Source organism: Ursus maritimus, unplaced genomic scaffold, assembly GCF_017311325.1.
Source record: "Ursus maritimus isolate PB19 unplaced genomic scaffold, ASM1731132v1 scaffold_1, whole genome shotgun sequence".
Classification (NCBI taxonomy): domain Eukaryota; kingdom Metazoa; phylum Chordata; class Mammalia; order Carnivora; family Ursidae; genus Ursus; species Ursus maritimus.
Genome location: NW_024423343.1, coordinates 50,290,328 through 50,315,511, shown reverse-complemented (window position 1 = coordinate 50,315,511; position 25,184 = coordinate 50,290,328). Strand labels below are relative to the sequence as shown.

The 25,184-nt window shown below is 41.7% G+C and overlaps 1 protein-coding gene across 3 annotated transcripts in view; it reads right to left on the bottom strand.

Annotated features, from left to right (window-relative positions):
• CERKL (ceramide kinase like) overlaps window positions 1-21,467 on the bottom strand; it is a 113,132-nt gene extending 91,665 nt beyond the window's left edge. For all 3 annotated transcript variants that reach the window (XM_040643235.1, XM_040643241.1, XM_040643249.1), the window contains exon 1: window positions 21,230-21,467. In XM_040643235.1, coding sequence (XP_040499169.1) covers window positions 21,230-21,467 — 238 coding nt within the window. The remainder of the gene's footprint in view (window positions 1-21,229) is intronic.
• Window positions 21,468-25,184: the final 3,717 nt, after the last annotated feature.

Below are 25,184 nucleotides of genomic sequence, written 5' to 3'. Positions count from 1 at the left end.
AAAAAAAAAAAAACATTTCAAACCTGTAGCTTTTACATTGCCTAAAATTAGTTCTCCATTCCACGTTTCTGTTCTTCATTAATTTCTGTTAGGCAGCTAAGAACGATGGACTAGAGAAGAAAATATTGTATTCAGAGGCTCAGCTATTTCCCAAATTCTCTGTTAATACTAAGTAATAAAACTTTCCTTTCTTTGCCAAATTACTTTACCTTACTATACATACATACATTCCATTAAGGTGCCATCGCTGTGCGAGGCAGCAGCCAGTTCCTACTATAAATAGCGTGGGGGCGCCTGGGTGGCATAGCGGTTAAGCATCTGCCTTCGGCTCAGGGCGTGATCCCGGCGTTGTGGGATCGAGCCCCACATCAGGCTCCTCTGCTGTGAGCCTGCTTCTTCCTCTCCCACTCCCCCTGCTTGTGTTCCCTCTCTCGCTGGCTGTCTCTGTCTCTGTCAAATAAATAAATAAAAAATCTTTAAAAAAAAAAAAATAGCGTGGCACCAAAACACAGGAGCTGGAACTCATGATGAAGTGCCTGCCAAGCTAGGCCCTCAGTCAGACACTTCGTCTCACTGGACTAGAAATTATTTTCCAGTTATGGTGAGAATTAAAAAGATACATCCCTATTTCTTGATTTTAGAGAATACCAAACAGATCCTCAGAGAGGCGAAAGGGGCTTATCGATTACAGATCTAAATGGCAGAACCTTAATTGTAATCGAAGACCAGACTTTAAAGCTCACATTCTCTCCTTCTGTTCTGTAAGCTAGAAGGACTTGTAAAGAGCCTCACTGTAATTACGACAGTATTATTTATTGCATGCTTTCTAATTAGGCTTCAAGAAGACACGGTTCATTCTATAGAATGGGTCCCCATTTCTGTGTATCTTTTGCTATCTATCTGAATCCTCAAGTGTTAAAAGCAGCACTTCAGGTGCTATGAAGGAAAAGGTACGACAGGGGCCTGGGTGGCTCAGTCGGTTGGACATCCAACTCTTGATTTTGGCTCAGGTCTTGATCTCAGGGTCGGGAGTTTCAGCCCCACACTGGGCTCCACTCTGGGTGCGGAGCCTACTTTAAAAAAAAAAAAATGGTACCGAAGAGAAGCAGTAGAGATAACCTCTTCTGAAGGGGCTGGATTCCAGGGTCTGCCTATTACTACCTGTGTGACCTTAGAGAAATTAAAGTCTTCCTCTTCTGTTTTCCCATCTAGAAAATTCAAGTGATAATAGCCTCTACCCTCCCAGGATTGTTTTGAAGATTCAGTGATTGAGTAAGATGCTGGTAACAGTTCCTGGCACATACAATGTCCTATACAAGTGTTGGCTATTATTACCTGAAATAATTCAACAAACCATTGGCAGTCACTACACCAATACTTGAATTAGAGAAACCAGTAAAAGCAGCACGTGTGATAGATGATACCAGGCAGGAATGATTTGAGTAGGACTCTACCTTACACTTGGAATACAAAAATGCCGTAGCCTTATTTCAAGTTTACAAAGGTAGCTCCTATTGGCCGGGGGCACCCTGAATGCCTTCCCTAAAGCAGACTAGGAAACCTCCCCTAGTCACAGCGTCCACTAAGGCACTTACGGAATAGGTTAGAAGGAGAAAAGTAGGAATAAGAGTATAGAAAATAACTGGCAGATACATTAGAAATAATAGTAAGAAATGAAAATCCCTGGAAGTTGACTTGCATGCGACCACTACTCCCACCGATCCTAGTTAGGCACAAGTAATTTCCCCAAATACTTTGGGAAATGTATCAGGTTCAGTATGTATGTATCCATCCTGAAAGGGCTTATTCGCGCCACTCACAAAGTTCCTTCTTAATGCCTCCCTAGGATGGGATGACAGAGTTTTTGAGAAACATTAAGTATATGGACAGAGTATAGAGCCGAAATTTGATCACAATCACCTGGTTTCGTCATCGTGTGGTTCTTCTTTGGATCCTGGATTTTGTTACGGAAACACACAGACGGTGCTGAGGAAGAAAACCTTCACGCACTGCAGGACTGGAAAGAAACGCTAGCAATGAGAGCACACCAGCCCTGAAATGGGCTGTTTCCCTTAATCACTGTTTCAGCTTCTCAACAGATGTGAAAACGATGCCATAGCAACAGTTTACAGGTGAAGGAGCCACTAAAAATTTGAGACGAGGTGAGGGCATATCTAAAGGATCGTCGATAACAACAAAACACACACGCCCATCACCCGCGGCACACGAGGTCCGCAGCATAATGATCTCAGAACATTCTCAAAGTATGTCTTGTCTTAAAGATTTCATTTGTGTTCAAAATCTTTTGGTGGGAAAAGTAAACAACACTGCATTTAGACGATCTTGGTGCTAACCTGCTATTTAGACCACAGCTACTGACAAACTCTTATTTTATAAAGCTTCAGACCAAAAACCAACACAATCAACCTCTGAAGTGTTTTAAGGACCTCGACAACTTTTTATCTGCCTATCTGAGAAATATTTAATGCGGTCGTTCTGGAACTGACCTTCAGATAATGCTAGACCTTCCAGATCATGGACCTAAGCAGCTCTGATTTGTTTTATCTATTGGGGGAGGGGAGAGCGGGTGCTTTAAGAGGCCCTTGGAACAAAGAGACCAAAATTAGAGAAACCGTTGCTTCAGTATGGTTGTGGGTTCAAATAACCATGGATCTTACAGTGCCCAATTTGTTTCAGAGACTTACTTGGATGCTTAAAGATTAGGGGTCAATTTATTTATTTTAAATGGTCTACTCTCAGGGGGCATTAAAAAAAAATAAGGCAGTAACCTTACAGAGACATGGTCAAAACCAGTATTATCAGGATTTGGAATACCGGAAACCTTTCTTGAAGAGATGTAAGAATTTTCAAAAAAAAAAAAAAAAGAAGAAGAAGGAGAAGAAAGAAAGAAAGAAAGAAAGAAAGAAAGAAAGAAAGAAAGAAAGAAAGAAAGAAATTGAGGGCTTTTTCTGCTCTTTAAAAGGACAGATGAGCTAAAGTTTACACAAGTTCATTTTCCTTCTCATGTATTTTAGAATTACATTATTTTTCCAATGCATGGATGCTGTTACCACCTACACAAGATTATTATAATCTATCCCAGGTAATTACTGCTGAGATCAGCAATTTAATGCCCTTTGTTTGCCAAATTTTTGTTTTCCCAAGAACCAATTCCACTCTATAAAGATGTGTTTCCAGGATACATATAATTATGCTGGGTATAACATCTGTCGCTTTGCGTGTTCAGAGCCTTACCAAACCAAAGTAAGGGACACACTTGTATGCCAGCCTTAGGGAGAATGATTCAAGTATTAAAAGCTTAAATATGCAGAAGAGGTTTTTTTTAGGCAGTATTTATCAAAAGTAAAAGCTAATTCTAATTTAAATATTTCCAAGCAGAATTAACTCCTTTCGGTCCTTAGATTTTAATATGGCTGTAGCATTTTTAATATTCAGTAATCCTGAGTTATCTTTAACTACGATTTCATATAGAAGTCTTAGTGAATTTTCTATTTCAGTTATCTTTCAGAAGCAGACCATCTAACAATATCAACCAAAGCAACCTGTAACCAAGAACAGAAGAAAAAATAATAACTGGTGACCTCTTTTCTGTATTTCACCCTTTAATAGCACAGGGGATTTAGATAACAGATAGGACAGTGTCGCACTTTCAAATGTAGGTCAGTATTTTGATTGCATCACCGAAGTGAATTGTTGAGACTTGAAGAAAGCAGAGCAATATTGACCCAAATCACTTCTCTGCATGGCCTTGCAGGGCTGCCCAACAATCTGATAATCCTGAGAACTTTTCCATGTGCAAGATAATTGTTTATTGGCAAGATTTTCCTGGAAGATACAAAGATGGAGAATGCTGATTTTAGGACCAAACCTGAAATGAACCCTGAACATGAGCAGAACAAACCAGCCACAGTCATCTCTCACCAAACATTTGCAATCACAGACAAAAAACTGAAGTTAGGAGTTCATCACACTTTTCAGAAAAAGTTCCGGAGGTCAGTAAACTCATGCCCGTGTTAGTGGTACTCAAATGTATTTCACTATCTTTTGAGAGCTGCTATAATACAACTAAAGGATTACTGTTCGGGCTGCATTTAGACTGATCAGATTGCCCAAGTTCATAGAGGTTTCGAGTGGAGGAAACCTACTTAAAAATAAAAGAAATAACACATCCTTCCAAACCATTTTCATATGGTCAATGCTCCTAACAATTATTATTTCTTAGTATTACATATAATGTGGACGTAAGTAACCATACACTACCCATGGCATTGAAAATCAAAAACAAAAGAAAAAAAATGCATTGAACTGTTAATAGAAATTTGGAGGAGAGGGGATAAAATACTTTCAGGACTGCAAAAAATTTAGCTAAATGAGTAAATCTATCTGTTATGGACTGAATTGTGCCCCACCCCCACCCCAAAATTCATATGATGAAGCCCTAATCACCCAGGGTGACTATATTTGAAGACCGGGCCTTTAATGAGTAATTAAGATTAAATTAGGTCATAAGGGTGGTATCCTGACCTGATAGAACTGGTTTCCTTACGAGAAGAGGAAGAAACAGAGCTCTCTCTTTCTCCCTGTGTGCACAGAAGGCAGACCACATGAGGGCACAGGCAAAAAGAGGAAATGAAAACTTAAGGAAGGATGGTATATTGGTCTGCTAAGGGCCGCCATAACAAAATACCACACGCTGGGTGACCTTTTGTCTCATCTCATCACCATATCAAGCAAAATACGGCAGAGAAACTGATCATGCAGTCTTTTTTCCCTTCTATATTCCAATATTTCCAGAAGCGAATACTGAAGAATATTTAATGCCAAAAGGAGAAAAAGCTTTAATTGCCCAATTTATCATTAGTTAGCATGCTAGACTTATACTGAGAAGACACTAAATTATTTTAGGTGAGCATTAACATAGCCAGTGATACAATCTGGCCCAGAGAGGACCACTGAAGTTAACTGAGAAATTCGTGTAAGATTTGAAAGTACCATTAACAATTATTTCTCATGTTGCCTTTCTGCAGCATCAAACAGAAAATCTTCCAAAAGTCCTTGATATCTTTGCTCCCACTAGAACTAGCGCCAGTGCTTCCTTGAGCTTCCAAACCCAGGAGGACTGAGCACAGCGACGCCTAGAAAGTTAGGGTCAAGACTGACCCAGAATTAAGCGGAGAAACCGGTCAGTTTGAAAAGGTTCATCAAAGGTTCATCAAAGCCAACTAGAGAAATGGCCCTTCAGCTACCTCCACACCTCACTCCCTCGGCCCCTGTTACTGCTTCCCCTAAGACAGCCTCCTCCCTGGGAGTTCAAATTCTGATTTAAGGGGCTGAAGGGAGGGTTTTAAGAAGGTCCCATATGGAGGAATACTTTGCCTCAAGCCAAATACTCCCCCTTATTGCCACTCACCCTAATGTTTGCCCTCTCCCAGGCTCACACATGATTTAAGAGTCTTAGAAAAGGGCTCTGGAGTGTGAAGACAAAAAAAAAAAAAAAAAGACGGAGAGAGAGAGGAGGGAGAGGGGAACAGAGCTTATTCTGTGAATTTTCCTAAAGTAATAACTGCTGGACATTTACACTCTGCTTTTCCCCTAGATCACTTAAACCTTAACCATTTTAAGCTAAACCACCTCCAGACATTAAAATACCATCCCAGAAAAGCATTTATCTGAAATAATATATAATACTAAATTGAGTATTTTAAGGGCAGGGTTAAAGAAAATTGTGTAAATAATGAGTTTATATTTGAATAATTTATTGCAAAAATCAACACATCATTTTTCAAAAGTGTCTCCACAGCTACTGTTGTTCTTAGCCAGCTTCTGTATGTGCCCTTCCCAAATCCAAAATAAGTTCCTGACCTTACGTCATATTCTCTATATCATCCGTAAACTTTGAAAGGCGCGAATAAAATTCAGCGGTTAAGAGAATACTTAATCTGGAAATATGTATTATCCTAAGACACCATTAGATTTATTCTCATATATGCGGATCAGGAAAACAAATGAAAGAAATCCAATTATTTAAGACAGTAATCCCTTAACTCTAGGATTTTGTTTTAATTATAAAGAGTGTGTCTTATTAAAAAACAAAACAAAGCCTTGTCCTTTAAGGGAGAAACCCCTTGTTTCTCTAGCGAACATGCATGCAAGATTTCCTAAAGAATGCAATCAACAAATTAATTTTGCTATTCTTCAATTTCCCATGATATAATTGACTTCTTGAAAAGAGCATCAAGTAAACAATTATGGGCCCACCTGTTCATGATGTCATACCAGGCACCACACAATGTTAACGGAACTATGTTTAATTCGGTTTCTCCTTCTTCACCCCACCATGATCACAGACAAAATTCCCTGCACTAAAAACTAACAAAAAGCGTAGGCGGTAACAAGTATCTAAAAGAAAATTGCTAAGTGGTCTCTCTACTTCAAATACGACTCCAGATAGACTCAGTACCTGAAAATTCTTCCTGAACATCGCCTACCCCTATGGTTCCTCCAGTGTCTTGCATAGGGAAGGGGGGACAGAGGCCTGGAAGCTACGACTGAAAGTAAATGGCCTGCTCTACGAGAGGCAAGAAAAGTCACTGGAGACTTCCTTTACTTGGTCCTACACCCATCATACCCAGAGGGAAACTCAACCACAATTTGAGAGAGTTATACTACCCATTGGGTCCAGGCCACTAGCCCACTTAAATGGTTGAGTGTTGGGCCCAGAAGGTGGAGGGAAATCCCTCTTTCCTGAGGGACAACAAGGCCCCTGCCTCTCCTTTTCAAGGCGCTCAACACAGCCTCACTAGGTCTTACCACTGAAACTAAAGCTTTCAGTAATCCTGTCGCCCCTCACTGAACCACGTTTTGGCGTGGAAGGCACACGGACGTCACAGAGGCCAAGGATGAGCCGCAGCAGCCCCAGCACCTCAGGTAACTGGCAAGGCCTCCGCTCACTCTCAGCCAAGGGATGGCAGGCAGGGGACAGAAGGCTGTCCTGATGACATAAGTCACCCAAGGGACAGAGAGAGCCTAGGAGCAAGGGTGACTGAATGAGCACAGAGATGTAAATGAGGACATGCTTAGAGTCTGAAGGAGACCGACAGCTGATGCTTGGGAAAGAGAGGAGTAGGTAATAAAAGCTGGGGTAGCTATTCTCTGAACAACACAGACATACACTGTGATTAGGACTGTATCTCTTACATACTTACTTTGTTGGATTTAGATTTCGTATAAAATGTGTAGGTAAGAATTTTATTGACAATGGCCTCTAATAAATGGGGTTGGAAAAAAAATCTTTTTATACATCTTCTTCTGGAAAACATGGACCAATACTGCTATTCAGAGCCCGTTCATTTTGAGGTTCTAAATACCATATATATACAGTTATATTGCTTTCTCTGAATCAATAGCTGCGTCTTAAAAAATAAACAGAAGAAACAAAGAGGAATGCGGAAAAGAAAATGCCAGACAATAGTAATGTGTGGTCATTGCTTTTTGTTCAGGGTCATACCAAAGTGAGTAAAAGAAGGGATCCTACCTAGAATACAATCAATGGCTTATGTTTTCTAGAAGTTTTTCCAGTATCCTAAAGCAAAAATATTATGACTTCATAGAAACCTCACTGCCTCTTCCTTTGCCTGTCCTTCCAAACCCATCGAAGACACTAAGAAAGATTAGCAATCAACACAGGCTATGAACTAACAGATAATACGCCACAACTACTACGCGCTTTCATAAAAGAGAGAGTAATTTCAGGACCATCAGAAAGCAATTTTGGACCCCAAATTTTAGATCCTAAAGGATCCATAAGAGGGCTCTTTTCTAATTTAAAGTATCAATGACAAAAAAGTTAAAAGAGAGATTTTTAAAATAATGAGCACAGGCAGCCTCAGTTTCTTTCTGAATTATGGCATAGATGTTATTAATTAATATCAACAGCATAAAAAAACCCAGACAGTGAGCCTACTCTAATGAAATACTGTAGATTCACATTAAAAAGTGACTGACAGGTCAAATTCTAAAAAAGAAACAGTAGATACCACCACAAAACTAGCAGATGTTTCTTGAGGTCATTTGTACAAAAACATAAGCATATGTTAAAGAAATCTGACACTATCATGGAATCAGTTGGTGTCTAAAATAATAGCAGCTCCTTATGGCAATATGGTAATATCCGTATCAAGTGCACAACACATTATGTTGCAACAGTATGTACAGACAAAAGAGCATCGGCGGCAGCAGTAATGACCAGTGCTCTCACTACGGTGAAAACATGAAATTAGAAGGTTATATCCAGGGCATAGTATTGTTTAACAGTAAACTGAAGATGAGAGACCGCATGTTGAATTTTCAGAGTTTGCATTTAACTGATTTTATGGAGACTCTTACAAAGGCAGAATATTAACCAAATAAGAACACTAAAGTTTTTATAGGAGACTCCGACATGGGTTTTCTGATTTCTTCACGCTACCTAAGAATAATGGTGAAGATAGCGGTTATTTTCAAAGCTAATGGTAATACTTGATGAGTTTAGGATATGAACAGGAATTCTTCCATTCAAATCCATGGTTCAGCCTGGTGTCCTATACTCAGTATGTGAGTAACTGGTAACTGCTAGGCCATTACTAAAATGGAAAGCTGCAAATAATTTAGTAAGTGTGTTATCAGCTTCAGCCTCGGAAGTCTGAGATCTTCTGGGATAGTTCTTTGGAACTAGTCATATCAGCCCAAAGTGTATGGTGTACACAATGGATGCTAATGGTTACTGACTAAAGGTCTTTGAAAAGTCAAAGCCGAAAGGCATTCCACAACTTTCTCCATTCATTGTTGGGATTCACATTATACTGTAGGAGAGTTATATTTGAAAAAGCCCTTAGAATTTCAATGCATTTTGCATTGAATTGCATCCAATGTATTTTGCATCCAGTGCTTCTGCATGGAAAAATGAGTCTGGCACGCACCTAACAAAGTGTTCAAGTATCAAGACGATTTGGGTAAAATTAGGTTCACCCTTAAGATATTTCCAAGGCTCGAAGCCAGTGACAGTGTAGGTTTGACCCCAGTGTAAAACATTCAAACAACCTGGAAAATGATTGATTTGTCTTTAATTCAGAAGCTAGAATACCAAGACATTTTCCCCCAAATATGAAAAATGCTAATTCTAAGAAATGGAAATAGGATTTTTACAGAAAAATTTCTATTTTTAAAGTAAGAACTTATTACAAATCAAATCCTATGATAAAAATGTATATTTTTTCGTTTACCCTAAGTATTTAAATTATCTAAAATAAGTGGGTTATGAATGGGACTTTAAAAATGCATTACATTCAAGATTTTAAATATAATAAGTTTCTATCTATATAACGACAACAAAACATACACTATCTTCCCTTTACCCTTTTGATACATGAAAACATGCCTAAAATAAGGAAACAATACATGTCAACAATTGCTCAATTTTATTGATCTAATTCTTTCTGCACAGATGGACATAGAAAGTACTTTGAATTATGTGTAACGTTCAGTACACTTAAAAAATTTAGGATATTATTTGTATTAAACAAAAAAACTGATTTTAGGAAATGAATTTTTTCTGAGTTTAAAATGATACATAAAATTTTTCTATATGTAAAAGTTGATGTGTTTAAAATAATTTCATTGATTTTTAAAATTTCAGTAATACCTAAATATGGCTGTACAAAAATCATAACTTTATTTCCAATATTTAATGTTTTCCAAAAATAGCTTTAATTTCTTTTCTTAAAGTAGCCTCAACTTAGTAAGAAACAGCACACAGGAGACAGCCCAAGGCTCATGAAAAACACAGATCTGAATTTTATAGGGTTCAGCTTACAGTCCTTCAGGAGCCATTTCTCCAGCTTATACATTTGTCAAGCTTTCAATTTCCCTTCTGTTTGGACGTTTTGCTAGTCACTGGCATATCTGATGCATGGTACGATGCATTTCAAGTAAGATACTTTCTCATTTTGCTATTCTCAGAATTTTAGCAGTGTCCACTATCCATTCCATCATACACATTAAAAATCTTGGCATCATTGTTTCTTCCCCTACCCTCAAGGCCACATCCTCCAAATTCTGTCTCTGCCAATATCCCTTCATCTGGCTTCCCCTCTCCATCTCCCCTGCCACAGACACACGGTCTCCTGGATCTCCTACTAAGCATACAGGCCACTGCAATGGGCTCTTCATTGTGGAGCCCATTATTAATCCATCCTGGTGCGATGACTGCCTTCTCAAAACCCAAACTCACTTGCTTTAAAAAAAAAAAAAAAAAAAACACACTTGATATCCTCTGACATTCAGACTTTGCTACCCCTTACTCAACTCTTAGGGTGAGACACCAACTTCCTAGCATGACATTCAAGGCCCTATACAAACTACTGACTTATCACAAAACGCCATCCTCTCCCTCATTTACATACACGCTCTTTACACCCTACGCTGATTTTCCAAATAGGTCAAAGCATTCTCTCCTGAGATTTTTTTCCCAAAAAATTATTGTTTTCGTAGAATGGTTTTCTTACTCCCTTGTGTTGCCAATTCCTAGTCATACTTTCAAGTTTACCCTCACATCCCTCTGTAGCTTTCCCTGACCTCCTCCTCTGCCCATCCCAACAAAATGATTTTCTCTGTTGTAACTAAAAGTTATCACTTCCATGTATGTTTATAATGCCCTGTTGTATCTCAACTGCACATAAAATAGGTCACTAATAATTTTGCCAATAAGTCTCCCTACAGACTGTGAATACTTGGAAGCAGAAATCGTGTCAAATTGATTACAGCATCTCTCAGAAAAGCCAGAACGTAATATGTGCTCCCTAATGTTGGGAGAAATAAGATAAAAGCATGAATGATTTAATGAGAAAAACAGAATCTAAAACAATAGAGAAATACAATTTCTCATCTATCAGATAGGGTTTTTTTAAAACTTTGACAATATGCTCTTTTGAAGAAACTTCACAGAAACAGGTGCCCTCATACAATGATAAAAAGGCAAAACAGTATGAGGTAATTTGGAAATATTAAGCAAAACTAGATAAGCAGTCAGGGAGTACATGGGACATCTTTGCACCTTCTGCTTAATTTTCCTGTGAACCTAAAACTGCTTTCAAAAATAAAAGCTATGAAAAATTACGTAAGTATTTATTCTTTGAGTCAGCAGGAATCTATTCCAAAAATATACTGAAAAAAATACAAAAGGACACATAAGGTTTTTCATTACACCACTATTTTCAGTAACAAAAAGGACTAGAAACTACTCAAATCCTTCAATGGAGAGCTGGTTCAATAAACTACAGTACAGAGATGACTGTGCAGATAGAAAAGCAAACGTGGACTCTCACTATAGAGCGATATGCCAGGTATATTGTTAATTTAAAAAGAAATCGAAGTGGAAAAAATACGGTAGGCTCCCATGCATTTAAGAAAGTAGGTAGGGGTTGGGTAAGGAGAATATATATACATATAAGCAAACCTGTACACACACACACACACACACACACACACGCACACATATATACACATGCTCGCTTATACTTTCAAATGAATTAACCAAATATTTGAAAAGACAAATAAGCTTACCTATAATAGGAAGGAAGAAAAAGTATAGAAAGGACACAGATAAAAAGTTACACTTCCCAGAATATAGTTTGTTTAGTAGGTCTGACTCTGGAACCCTATAAATATTTTTACATAATTACAAAACAAAATTGATTTTAAAAAACACCCAAAATTAAAAATAAAATTAAACAGATAATTCTGCGCATTGAGTTGAGGATAGACTATCACAGATAGGAATAATTTTGAGTGCCTTTAAAACACAGTAATTTGACCACACATAGCATATACCCTGAGTGGTAGATACTCTAAAAGCAACAACAAAAAGTTACAGAATGATCTTAAATCGCTTTCAGAAGTTATACTGTTAATGGTGGCATTGGTGTTATTATTCTGTGATTTACAGGTGTTATAACATAAAATGAGCAAGGATATTGTCGCAGTTAAAAATCAGAATTTTAAGGATAGCAGAAAGGAGATAAAGCAAAAACCTTTTAGTCCTGAACTTAAACTGAAAGTGTAATTCCACGACGCATTTTCTTGTTTAGAAGAAAAATACATACTTCCTAGCTCTGTTTTCTGAAAAAAACGGAAAATAGGCCCATATAAGGGAAATATTGGCAACGAGCACAACTGGTGCTCAAATTGTGGTCTCTAAATACCACTACCCAATAAAACTAAGCTTCCGTGATGATCAGGCTGGTGCCATGTCTGAGGCATGACATGCCATCCCGGAGAGCAAGGAAACGACCAGAGACAGCTGAGGGAATGTCAAAGGGACTTAGAAGTCAACTTGGAGGGGTTCAAAACGCCAGGATTAGGACAATTTGAGAATTAGTAAGAACTGGCATTGCTGTAAACTGAAACCTATTTCAGATGTTTAAATACCTAAGTTCATAACCACCATAATAAAGCTCATTCGTCACTATGGCTGCTGTCATCTCCTTTTGAGGAAGAACTTTCCTTTCTGCAGCAAGGAGGGCACTTAGCTGATGACCTCCAGCTGTTGGTCCCTTCAGGCTCCACCTCGACTTTATTGCGGAGGTCACGCTATTCCCATGACTAAACACAGCTGAGGTTTGGCCATTTCTGCCCAAGGCGGGATTCCTAAAGGGCAGTCTTTTCCCCCAGATCTCAGCAAAGACTTGACCAGACATGCATCGTGGGCTGAGGCTCTCCCTGTCCCCGCCTGCTTTAGCCCCACCTTTACAGGTGTCAGATTGGCCTCAAAGTCACAAGGGTATCCCTCCTGATCGGTCTCCCCCTACTTTTATCTTTCACAGACACATGCCCCCAGTAAACTTCCCATATTCCTATGGGAAACAACAGGCCAGACAAACTCAGTTTGTTCGGGAAAAAAAAAAATTTGCAAGAAAAAAAAAAAAGAGGAATCTATGGATTAAAAAATATTAAAAACCCAGCAACCAACTGCAAAATGGACCTTATTTCCCCATGTTGATTTCTTTTGAGAGAGGAACAATCAGGAGACAATGAACACTGACTGGATATTTAAGGATATAGGGGATTATTTTAAATCGGAACAGTAGTTTTGTGATGATATTATGCCTATTTTTTAAATCCTCATCTCCCAGAGATACACGCTGTGATGTTTATAGATGCAATTTAGAAGGTCTAGGAATTGCTTCCAACTATTCTGGAGAAATAAGGGAGAGAGCCAAGGCACAGATGAAACAGGACTGAGTTTAAACAATTGCAAGTCCAATGTGTTACATAGAGCCTCGCCCTTCACTGGGTTGTAGAAGAAGGCTTCTATTATTCTTCCTACATTTGGCTGTTTGAGGTTTTTGATAATAAAATACCGGGGGTTTGTTGATGTTTTTTACTATAAAAATTCCCATTTCTCTTTCATCATGTACTCAGAAATGGAAGTACCCGGGGAAGGAAGTGATCTCCACGGTAGAATGGTCTTAAAGGCCTGAAAGAAATCTGAGGATATTACTGTATTAAAAAGTTTTGTGTTTTTGTTGGGGCATGGCGCTCACTCACACACAAGGCAGACTCCTGACGGCACTGGGGGGTCCCTGTTTGCTTGATCCAGGAAGCAGCAGAACCTAACGGCCCGGGATGGGCTCACCCATCAGAATGCTGGGCTTTGCACTCCATTGCTAGTATGACCTTGGACAAGTTATTTAACATCTCTGGGCCCTAGGGATAAAAATCCTACCTAGACTACATAATCTTGCTGGGAAGATTAAACAAGAGAAGATACTTGGCACGGGACTCGGCAGAGTAAACATCAATAAACGTTCAGTGTTTTCAGTCAAACACTGGACACTGTTGTGTAGCAGTTCCCAGAACACTGTTTCTGATTAAAATCCTGGAATGTACATAGGAATTCCCTGATGCCAGCTGGTATATTATTTTAGACTTATCTTTAGGCTTACCATAAGTCCATAGCAGTATGCCAATTTGTTTTTCTTTTTTTTTTTTTTTTTTTTTTTTTTTTTTTTGGTATGCATACCTGCCTGCCTCCCCACTTCTTGAGTCAGCCATTTACCACGCCGAAATCCTCAACTTCTGGTTCATACGCCAAAAGTTAGCAGAAAATTGAATTCCCTTCGCACTCCATTTATCTCTCTTTCCTTTTACCTCTTTCATCACATACTGATTTTGGAAAACTTAAGAGCATATGAGGAGCTATGGCCACTAAGAATCCCCTCTTTACACACACAACCAGATACCACTTGCCCAGCACGTATGACACGCCCATCTTTGGCACGGCTCTTCTAAACCTCGGGGAGGATATGGTCAGATGTAAGACTTCTAGAAGCCCATGTTTGTAGATCTGTCAATATCTGAAATTTAATCTAATGACCTAGTCAAGTAACAGGCTCAGCAGGATAGACAATAAAGTTCAGCATGAGTACTGCAGTACTGAGATCACAGTGAATTATGTCTACTACACTCTCTAGCCCTTTCGACAAGGATGGTCCATTTTCCCAAGTTAGAGAGAGCACAAAAATGCCCAGTCCAGGCCGATAGCACCCTCCTGTGTATCCAGCCTGCCCATCAATCCCATTATCTGCCACCATGGCTCTTTGATTCTTCAGCTTCATGCTTAAACTTCTGCAACTCACTTCAGGTCCTCCTGCTTCACACAGTCCCAGTTGGATCCACCTCTTGGGTTTACTGACCTTGATCCAGACATTGGACTCTAAGTCCCTTGGCTTCAGCACAAGTACTGTTCCCCACTTCTAGGAAGATATCTATGTGCCAATTCCAGCCCCAAAGATCCCCATGTGGGGGAGGGCGAAAGGAAGGGGGACACAAGAGTAGATCAAGGTTCTAAAAGTACTTGCCTTCAGAAGGTGCCTCATGGTTGAGGAGTAACATTAATACAGAGACTCTCAGGGAGTTGGGGTACACAGGCTAGGACAGTTATTTCTTATATACTATTTCTATAGTAAGAAACAGATTAAGTTTGCCAAATCTCAGTTCAAGTAAATCACAATGACCATGAGGTCATTTTTTATAGACCAGATTTCAACTTTACCATCAACCCATTACTTTGCAATAACAAAAGCTTTTTTTTTTTTTAATCACAAAATATGTTAAAGGACTTTGCTATCTCCGGACTCAGTGGCTTTGTCTTTAAATTGGCAGCTCAGGTTGCGGGAGCATGTCAGTTCTACATGAAGATCTGAAAACCGTACCTTCCTAGAGAAGTAAATATTAAAACTGACCCCTTAGGAATAAAGGAAATCAATAATTTCAACTCTGGATGCATTAGAGCCCCATTATCCCATGTAATCACCACTAGCCATTTGTGGCTATTAATTTTAATTAGAATTAAAAATTCAGTTACTCAGCCACACTAGCCACATTTCAAGTGTACTAGCCATGTGTGGCTGGTGACAATGGTACTGGATAGTTCAGACACAGAATATCCCATCACTATAGAAAGTTCAATTCAACAGTCGTGCTTTAGAGATTGACTCTACATTTGTTTTTCTGTGTGGACCAACTTACTTTAATGAGAAGCCTTTATACAGTAGGACTATTTAATATTTACATAATAGGTTAACAGACCTTTCAAAGCATTTAAAAAATCTTCATCAACAGTCCATGCAGTTCCTTAGTGAACTTGATTTTTCATACCATCTTTTTAAAATTCCTCCAAATTTGACATCTTAGGAACAAACTGACCATTTTTTAAAAGAAGTATTTTCTTAATACGTAGACTCATAAATCAAAGTCTGTTTTACTGAGTAATTAATCCTTCAATAATTCACACAACAGGTCATTTTGGGGTTTAACCCCTGCTTCCATTATTTCTGACCACAAGGTCCACTGACAGATGTCTCACTTTGGATATACACAACAGAAGACTGGGATCCGTTTCACGTACATCTGTTCCCAAACAGCCTAGCCAGATTAATACTTAGACTGCACCCAGCTCGGCCCTGCTAAGTCCCAAACAACCATTAACTCTTGTTGTTTTTAAATTATTTTTTCTCATTTTCACATTTTTCCACATTACTTTTCGCATCGGTAAGTTTCCAGCAAATGTTTATATATGTAAAGCTAATCATTTTAATGCTCATAAAAGAAACACTTTCCAAACCTTATTTTGAAGCCCAGCTTTCTCACATTTTCTGATTACTGCTCTAATTCAACTTAGCTCAGAGTTGGGGTAGGAATAACCCTTTGGTAAAACAGATCATGAAATTTTGTAACCTGAAGTAGTTAGTCGATGAGAAATAGAGAACTTTAAACTCTAAGATTTGAAACTCTCATTTCTCCCACATTTAAAACATAATATTCAGATGCTAATCAGACATATTATAAAGCCCTTGCCCTCGAATTTGCTTAAAAGATACCGTAAATGAAATCAAGGATAAGCTAGTCCTTTTGTTCATCATAAAAAAATGCGCTGATGACTTGCCTTGACCAACATTTTTCCATCAGAAAATGGTGTCTTCCCAACTATCATATGATTTCTCTCATCTATGGAACATAAGAACTAGGATGATCGGTAGGGGAAGAAAGGGATAAAGAAAGGGGGGGTAATCAGAAGGGGGAATGAAACATGAGAGACTATGGACTATGAGAAACAAACTGAGGACTTCAGAGGGGAGGGGGGTGGGGGAATGGGATAGACCGGTGATGGGTAGTAAGGAGGGCACGTATTGCATGGTGCACTGGGTGTTATACACAACTAATGAATCATCGAGCCTTACATCGGAAATCGGGGATGTACTGTATGGTGACTAACATAATATAATAAAAAATCATTTAAAAAAAAAAAAAAGAAAAAGAAAATGGTGTCTTCCTTTCCAAAGACAGGGCCGGGGCTAAGATGACCGTCCACCTCTCGCCACTATGCCCTGAAGCTGGAGAAGGGTAAGAAGGGGCCTTTACTTCCCACGTGTTTCTTCTAATTAGAAATTCGTGAGGGTTGAGCAGCTCCTGCTGTAAGATTCAACTCCTCCCCAGGCACCAGGCAGTGGACCCCACTGATCATTCAAACCTGAGACTTATTTATGATGTCCTAACACCTGAAGTCTACGAAAATAGGGATGTTCTTTAAAAAGCAACTTCAGAGTTGATGATTTTCGATGATTATATACAGCTGACAAATAATGCAGGGGTTGGGGGTGCAGACCCACGTGCAGTCAAAAATCCACATGTAACTCTTGACTCGCCCAAAACTTAATAGCCTACTGTTGACCAGCAACCTTCCCAATAACATGATGTCAATTGACACATACTTTGTGTGTTAAATGTATTATATACTGTATTCTTACAATAAAGTAAGCTATAGGAAAAAAAATCTTTTTAAGATTCTTAACATTTATACTACTGTACCGCATTTATCAAAAACAAAAACACAGAACACCTCGTGTGTAAGTAGAGCTGTGCTGTTCCAAGTCAAGTTGTTCAAGGGTCAACAGTCATGTAAAGGTCTCATCCTGCAGGCGAAGAAACTAAGTGGGGTGAAATCACTTGCCCCAAGTCAGGAACAGTCCCGTTAGTCACAAAGACAAGACGGCAGGCCCGTTGGTGCCCACTCCTGAAAATGTTCCTACACCAGGCAGGAGAGGACATACCGCTGGAGCAGGGAGCCTATGAAAGATCCCATCATGGTTTTCAGACATCAGGGTGCTACCCATTAGTAAATGGTGATGTTTCCAGCGTGAAAAGGCAGAGAGATTTGTGGGCATTGGGTATTCCTGTCACAGAAATTCCTAAGTTGATCATTCTTAACTCTATTAAAAATCTGAGCTTAATGCAGCCTAATCCTACCCATTACTAACTCTCCCCACCTGTAGCTTTTCTAGTATGGTAAAACATGATCCACCCGGTCACACAGGAAGCAGGCAGATCCGGCTTTGGGGAATGCACAAAAATGCTTATAGCTTCTGCTTTAATTGAACATTTCAAGTAAAAGCTTACTACTTGCACTGGGGATGTACTGTATGGTGACTAATATAACAAAATAAAAATTATTTTAAAAATTAAAAAAAAAGCTTACTACTTGCTAAGCAAACATGCCTAGAAGTTTGTAATGGGCTGAGATTTAGAACAATGCCAACAGGCAATCGGTGATGCTTTTGAAAACCTTGAACTCTGAATATATCAGACCCAGCAACAGCACAAGTGAAGGGCTGTTATAAAATACACAAATTTGTCTAACACATCTGCCCATGTTCCCTTTCCTGTGCACTCTTAGTTTCTGACCCCTTCCCCCCCTCCCCCAGTTCCAGACACTGTGTTGGGGCTGCCCACACTGTGGCACTACCCTTAATCTGCTTTGCCTAGACAGGGTCCCATAACCTAGACTTATCTGGCCTCAGAACTCACCTGATCCCTCTTCCCTTTCTTCAGGATTTTGTTCCTTTCTAGGTCATAGCTAACTGGGTAATTAGTTTATATTCACATGAATAAACTCATGATTCCACAAGTAAAATGGCCAAATTTTTAAATTCCAATAGAAAAATCATTAGGTAACAATCCAGATAATCAGCAACATTTTCTGAAAAGATGATGCCTTTTTGTGCACATACTTTACATTGTAATGGTGGCATCCTGGTCAGTCTATGCCCTGGTATGCTTACCACCCTGCATCGGAGCAGGACGGAACCTTCTAGCCAAGACACCCACAGTGGAGCAGTAGGTCAACACTAGCTTAAGAATTTTTTTTTGGAGAGTTCCTATACTTTTAACAAAAATGGAGGGGATACTCCTGCAGGTGATGAAAACTCACTGTTAAGTAGCAGTGTAATAAATGGTACAATGCAATAGGCAAAACTAAAGTTCATGAGACCAGTTAGCAAATTCATTCAACAATTGTTTATGCGTCACTCTTCAAGGTACTGACAGTAAAACAGATGTTCTGAACATCTTCCCCCGCCATCTAGATCTAGTCTGAGAGTTACACCCTCAGCTCCCCTGCTTCTCAGGCCTTCAGATTTGGCCTGAATTCTACCACTGGCTTTCCTCGTTCTCCAGCTTGCAGATGGCATACAGTGGCACAGCTCAGCCTCCATGATCCCACAGGAGATCTCCTCAACACTATAGCCAAAGTTTTCCATTTCTCTGGAGAACCCGAAGACACACATTATAAATTTGTCAAAACCCACTGAATGCACAACATCGAGAGCGAACCCTAATGTACACTATGGGTTCTCTGGGCAATGATGGGTTCCTGTAGGTTCATGAACTGTAACAAATGTACCACACTGAGGAATGTGGATAAGGGGGGAAGCTGTGAATGGGGGGGGGGGCAGAGGACATATGGGAAATCTCTACCTCCTGCTCAATTTTGCAGGAGGTAGAGCTCTTAAAATATCTTAAAATATCTGCTCTTAAAACTGCTCTAAAAAAGATCTACTTTTAAAAACTACAAAGGCATTGTGAGGTTTTAAAAACTGAGTAGTCCTGCAACTGTTTTCTATGTATGATCTAATAATGCCCAGTGACCCCACCCCACCCTTTCCTGGAATAGCCAGTCACTGGACAAGGAGCAGTGGACATGGTCTCCCCCACCACATCTTTCCACCCATGGCCTCCCAAGCATGGGAACCTTGATATATCTCTTCCTCTATTATCTGGACCAATTTCATTGGTGTTTCAGCACGCCCATCTCAACTAATTCCACATCGGAGATTCTTTCTCACATTTGAACTTATCTCTTAGTAAACTGAGTGGGAGAAGAAAAGGTACCAAGTAAAACACCCGTTTCTACTATAAATAGAAGTTCTTATGAACCTGCTAGGATTCTGAACTTCCAATTTTAAGGGCCTAAAGAGGTTTGCACACTAGATGTTAAGAAAAAAGGAATACACCTGGATGAAAGAAAGGGGGTTTTAGAGCAAAATTAAAAAAAAATACAAAAAAAACTTTCAACCTTTAGTTTTTAAACTCTACTTCCAGGAACAGTAAGTAAGCCTACTTTTCCTCCATCCCCACTCAATTTAAAACATTTCCTTCCTCGTGTCATTATTTGCCTTTTTGTGTACTGGCACTGCAACACCAGTCTGCATGCTCTCTCAGCGAGCAAGGTCTCACTTTAATTCTGCACTATTTCACCTTCACTTCAGGTCAAACTGGCTCTTGTAAGGCTAACTCCATATAATTTCTATAGCCTCCCAAATTCAAACGGACTTAAAAACTTAACAGATTTCTACGTCCGTATCCTTAGCTTTTAACTCAGAGCTTCAATAGCCTAACTTGGTTTTCAAAAACACCTGAAAACATGGTAATTACAGTATAAGTGAGCGCGCATGGCGGATGCCGCTGAGACGAACTCACACTCAGCCAGGGCGGAGTCCCTGAGGAGTCAGCTGCATTTCGTTAGCTTTCTGCACGAGACACTTGAAAACAGTAGGTTTCTATAATACTAGTACCGGGTGGCTGGTTTTGAACCCAGGAAGCCATTATTTTTAGTTCTCTTGAGCTGGTATTCAGCGAGGAGAGACAGTGTCACGTCCCAAGATTTTCAAGAACTCATCTCTAGACTAAGACTTGAAAGAGTTCTATTGTACATATGGCGCTAACATTTCTAAATAACTCCAGAAATGGCAAATGCAAGTAAGCAGCACGGGGAGGATTTTACAGTTAACATTCCAGATCAACAGTTTCTAGACTAAGCCTTAGAACCCTTGATTCTAGACAATGGCAAGGAATGCGAGGGAAGGAGAAGTCCAGAGAGTCCAAAAGCGGGGGGTGGGGGGAGTTAAGTTTTCAGAAGTCAGCAAAATGAGAGGTGGATTCGGAACGCACGTGGTGAGTACTCTGTAAAAGGCTTATACTTTTCAGCGTACCGGCAGAAGCCGACAAATCACAACCCAAACTTGGAGGGAAGGCGAGGACCTTCCCGCAGTTTGGAAAACACCGCCCCTCTGGGCCTCAGTTCTTTCCTTCTGCGTCGCGAAACAGAAGCTGAGTGTGACTCCGCTCCAGGGAACGCACCCGGAGGCGGGAAGGCAGGCAGCGCGAGGCCCCTGGGGGTAGATAAGGTTCTCGGCAATTGGGAAGGAGGGGGCGGTGGCGTCGGGACGCTGGGAGAGGAGGAGCTTGGGGAGAAGCGAGCGGCAGCGCCGGGGCGGAAGGTGGAGGAGGAGGAGAGGGTGGAGGCGCAGCTGGAGGCGAAGGGGCCGGGACCACTCACCCGCGGGGCGCTCGGGTTGGATGGGCCACCACCTCAGGGCCCGCTCGCTCAGCACCACGTCGCAGCTGCTCCTCCCGATCTCGAAGATGCCCCGAAGCAGAATCTGCCCGGCGGCCGCCTCCGGCTGTAGCTGGGACGCCCACAGCGCCGAGGGCACAGCGGCCGCCGCCGGGAGCGCTTCTTCCTCCGGGCCGCCCTCCAGGGCGGACACCCGGCCTCCGCGCCTCCCCCGTGGCATGGCGGAGACGCTAGCTGAGCCGGAGTCCAGGGTCTGGGGAGGCCTTTGAGGAGGAGGTGGAGGCCGCAGCAGCCACTGCTCGAGCTGCGTCCGGCGCTGCCACGGCAACCTCGCGCAGGGCAGAGACCAGGAAGGAGGCGGGGCGGGCAGGCGGGGCCGCCCTGACCCGGTCCTGCACGTTGACCCGCCGGCAGCGGGTCTCTGCCACTCACTGCAAAAAGACCCCCGTCAGGGAAGAGGAAAAAGGGGCTCCCTGCGCCAAACCCTAGTATTCAGTAGGATTTAGTGTACTGTGCTACCCGCAGTTCGATAAACCAGCGCTTCTCAAACTTTTACTTACTCGGAGGGCATCTCATTAAAATGCAGATTATTACTGAAGCGGTCTGGGATAGGCCCAAAATACTGTAGTTCTAAGAAGCTCGGGGCTGATGGCGACGCCCACGCCCTGGTCTGCAGGACACACTTCAGGTTGCCAGGGCCTCTGTTTTTCCACCTCCTTCCGCGTGGGCTCCCTCGGAAGGGGAGGCCCGGCTCGGTAACCGTGCTGGCACGCCCTCAATTGTTAGCGGACTTTCTGCACCTGGGACGAGGGCGCCTTTCGCAAAAGCCCGGAGCGGAAGCCAAAGTCAAGTCTCCGGTTGGCATTGCCAAATTCTCACCTGACAAACACAGTATTAAAAGAAGGTGCCGTATCATGACGAGCACTAATGTACAGAATTCTCGAATCACTGTATTGTACACCTGAAACGAAAATGACCATGTACCTTAACTACCCTGAAATGAAAAAAAAAATTAATAAAAAGGTGCCTTCGTGCTGTCATTATTGAGGGTCCTACTTTCCCCCAAGATCTCCCCGGGCGCAGTCTTGTCTTTGCCTGGATCTGGCATTCCCTGGAGGGAGATTACAAGCAGCAGGCCTGGTTCTCTTGAAGGCAACGGCAGCGATGTAGTGTCACCTGGAAATGGAGAGGGCCCGGAGGAGTTCATCCCTCACTTTCTTCGGATAGTGGAGAGCCATGAAGTTGGCTGATGGTTAATTTGGAAAACACCGAGGGTCTGGAGGCCGGTGGTTCTCAATCATGGCTGCACATTAGAGTTCCCCGGGGAGTTTTAAAAAAAATCCAGATGCCCAGGCTGCACTTGAAGACAATGAAATTGGAATCTCTGGGGATGGGACCAAGCCTTTTTAGAGTTTTTAAGCCTCCCCAGATGATTCCAGCGTTCAGCTAGGCCTGGGAATCGCTGCTCCAAGCGTATGGATTAACAGGAAGCTGACAAATTGGGAGAAACTGAGTTCTCTGGAAGAGGAGCATAGTGGGAGGTAAATCAGCAGCCTTTTTTGAAGGTCAGAATAGTTGTATTGAGAAGTTAGGGGTGAGGAATGAAAGAGCAAATTAAATCCGTAGAGTAGTGAGTTCTCGTTCCAGGGCGCTCGTGCCCACCCGGTGACTTCGGATAGGCGGGCACTTCCCATTCTGCGCTTCTGGTCACTCTGCAGAGCCAGGCAGAAGAGCTCATGGTGGCAGGACTGTCTCAAGGTTTTTGGCTCAAACTTGGATTTCACACAACAACCCCGGGAGGGAGACTGGAGGCCTAGCCAAATCCCTTTCAAACATAAAACGCCTGGGTGTCGGTTAAGCTGGGACTCTTACTGTTTAATGCTCCGAAAACAAATACCCAAGCTTCCAAGCAAAGCAGGGAAGAGCCTCTGTTTGATCTGATGGCGCAGAGCTGTTTCTCCGGGCAGGAGTGCAGCTGCCCTTAACCCCCACGCAGGCTTCAGGTGGCTCGGCCCAGCAGTCCTTAGTGGGGAGGCCGGAGGCCTCGCAGAACTGAAGTCAGCATCCTGTCTCCACAGCTGTCGGACCATTAACGCAGAGCTCGCTGGCATTTTAAAAGCTCACTGAGAGCCAGAGCAAATAGGCCAAGGCAATGGCTACTTCGTAGGGCCTTTGCACGTGCCAAGTTGCCATTTTTCAAGCTTCAACAGGCCAAACAGTCAAAAACATTGGCTTTATGTTTCTTGAGGATGAAAGTAATGGCAGTATTCCACTCTTTCCTCTTGATGAGCTGCCCTCTCCCAGGGCTCTAAAGGGTGAAGTGCTCAGGGGCTCCGTCCTTAGCACCTAGCTACACAAGCACCAGAGCCATGGCTTTGCAAACTATTCAGGGCTCCTTGAGTGATGTCACCAGGCCCAACCACTCCCCTGAACTTTAGGCTCTATGCCCAGCTGCCTACCTGACATCGCCACTCAGCCGTCCAATAACTGTCTGAAACATAGTATCTAAAACCAAACTCATGATTTTCCATGATAAACCTGTTCCTCCCAGAATGTTCCAAATCTCAGCAAACAGTGTCATCAAAATCCTTGATGTCATTCTTATTTCTTCTCATCGTCTCGGGACTCACATCCAGTCCACTGGCAAATGCTGTCAACTGTGTCTGCAAAAGAGACTCCTTTCAGCCTCTCCTCTACACCTCTCACCGGGCCACTTCAGTAGCCTCCCACCCATCTCTTTGCTTTCCCCTTTGCCTGTACTGCCTCCTCCAGCCCAGAGTCTATTTTCCACCTGGCAATCACATTGCTCCTTCTGAAAGTAACAAGATCATATCCGTCCCCGATCACTACCTTCCCATGATCTCCCATCACTCTTGGAACAAACTCAACATGCTTGGTAAGTGCAGAAGGTCCCACACAATCTGGGCTCTGGATACCTCTCCAAGGTCACCTTCTAACACCCTTCCCCTTGCTCGCTTACCAGAGCCTTCTTACTGGTCCTCAAACAGACTGAGACTTGTCCCTTCTCAGAACATTTGCCTTGCTGTTCCCTGTCTGGAATGTTTTCCCAGGCAGCCAACCAGATGGTTTCCTCCTTCATCTCACTCACTTTGCTGCTAAAAGACCTTCATCACTAAGAGAACATTGCTGACCATCCTCCATCAATCACCTTCCCATAACCATGGGTATTAGGGTTTTTTTATTATTATTATTACTTCTGCTGCAATCAATTGCTATAAACTTAGTGGTTTAAAACAGCACGATGTATATCTGCCAGTCCTGAAGGTCAGAAACCCAAACTCTGTTTCACTGCACTAATACAAAGTCATCAATAGGCCCGCATCCCTCCTGCAGGCTCCAGGGAAGAGTTCATTTCCTTGCCTTTTCCAGCTTCTTGAGGTTGCCTGTATTTCTTGGTTCATGTCCCTTTCTTCCATCTACAAAGCCAGCACCACAGCGTCTTCTCTCTGCTTCCATCCTTCCATCTTATGTCTCTGACTTTGCCCTTCTTCCTGCCCTGTTATAAGGACCCTTGTGATTACATTGGACCCATCTGGATAATCATTCACTGTGTCTGCCAAGTCCCTTTTGCTACATAAGGTAACATATTCACGGGTTCTAGGAATGAGGACATAGACATCTTCAGGCTACCATTGATCTCTCTACCGTCCCCTGCTTTATTTTCCTTTACATCCCTTACTTTTACCTCTTACTATATGTTTACCTACATGTTTACTGTCTAGATTTCCCCATTGAATGAGTTAATGCACTTAGTAACAGTGCTAGAATTAAGAAACACTCAACAAATGTCAAGTGTTGCTATTATTATTATTATTATTATAAAAGCTCCTTGATGTCAGAGAATTTATCTTCTTCTCCATTGAAGTCTCAGTAATCAGCACAGTGCCTAGCATGTAGCATGTGCTCCAGAAATATC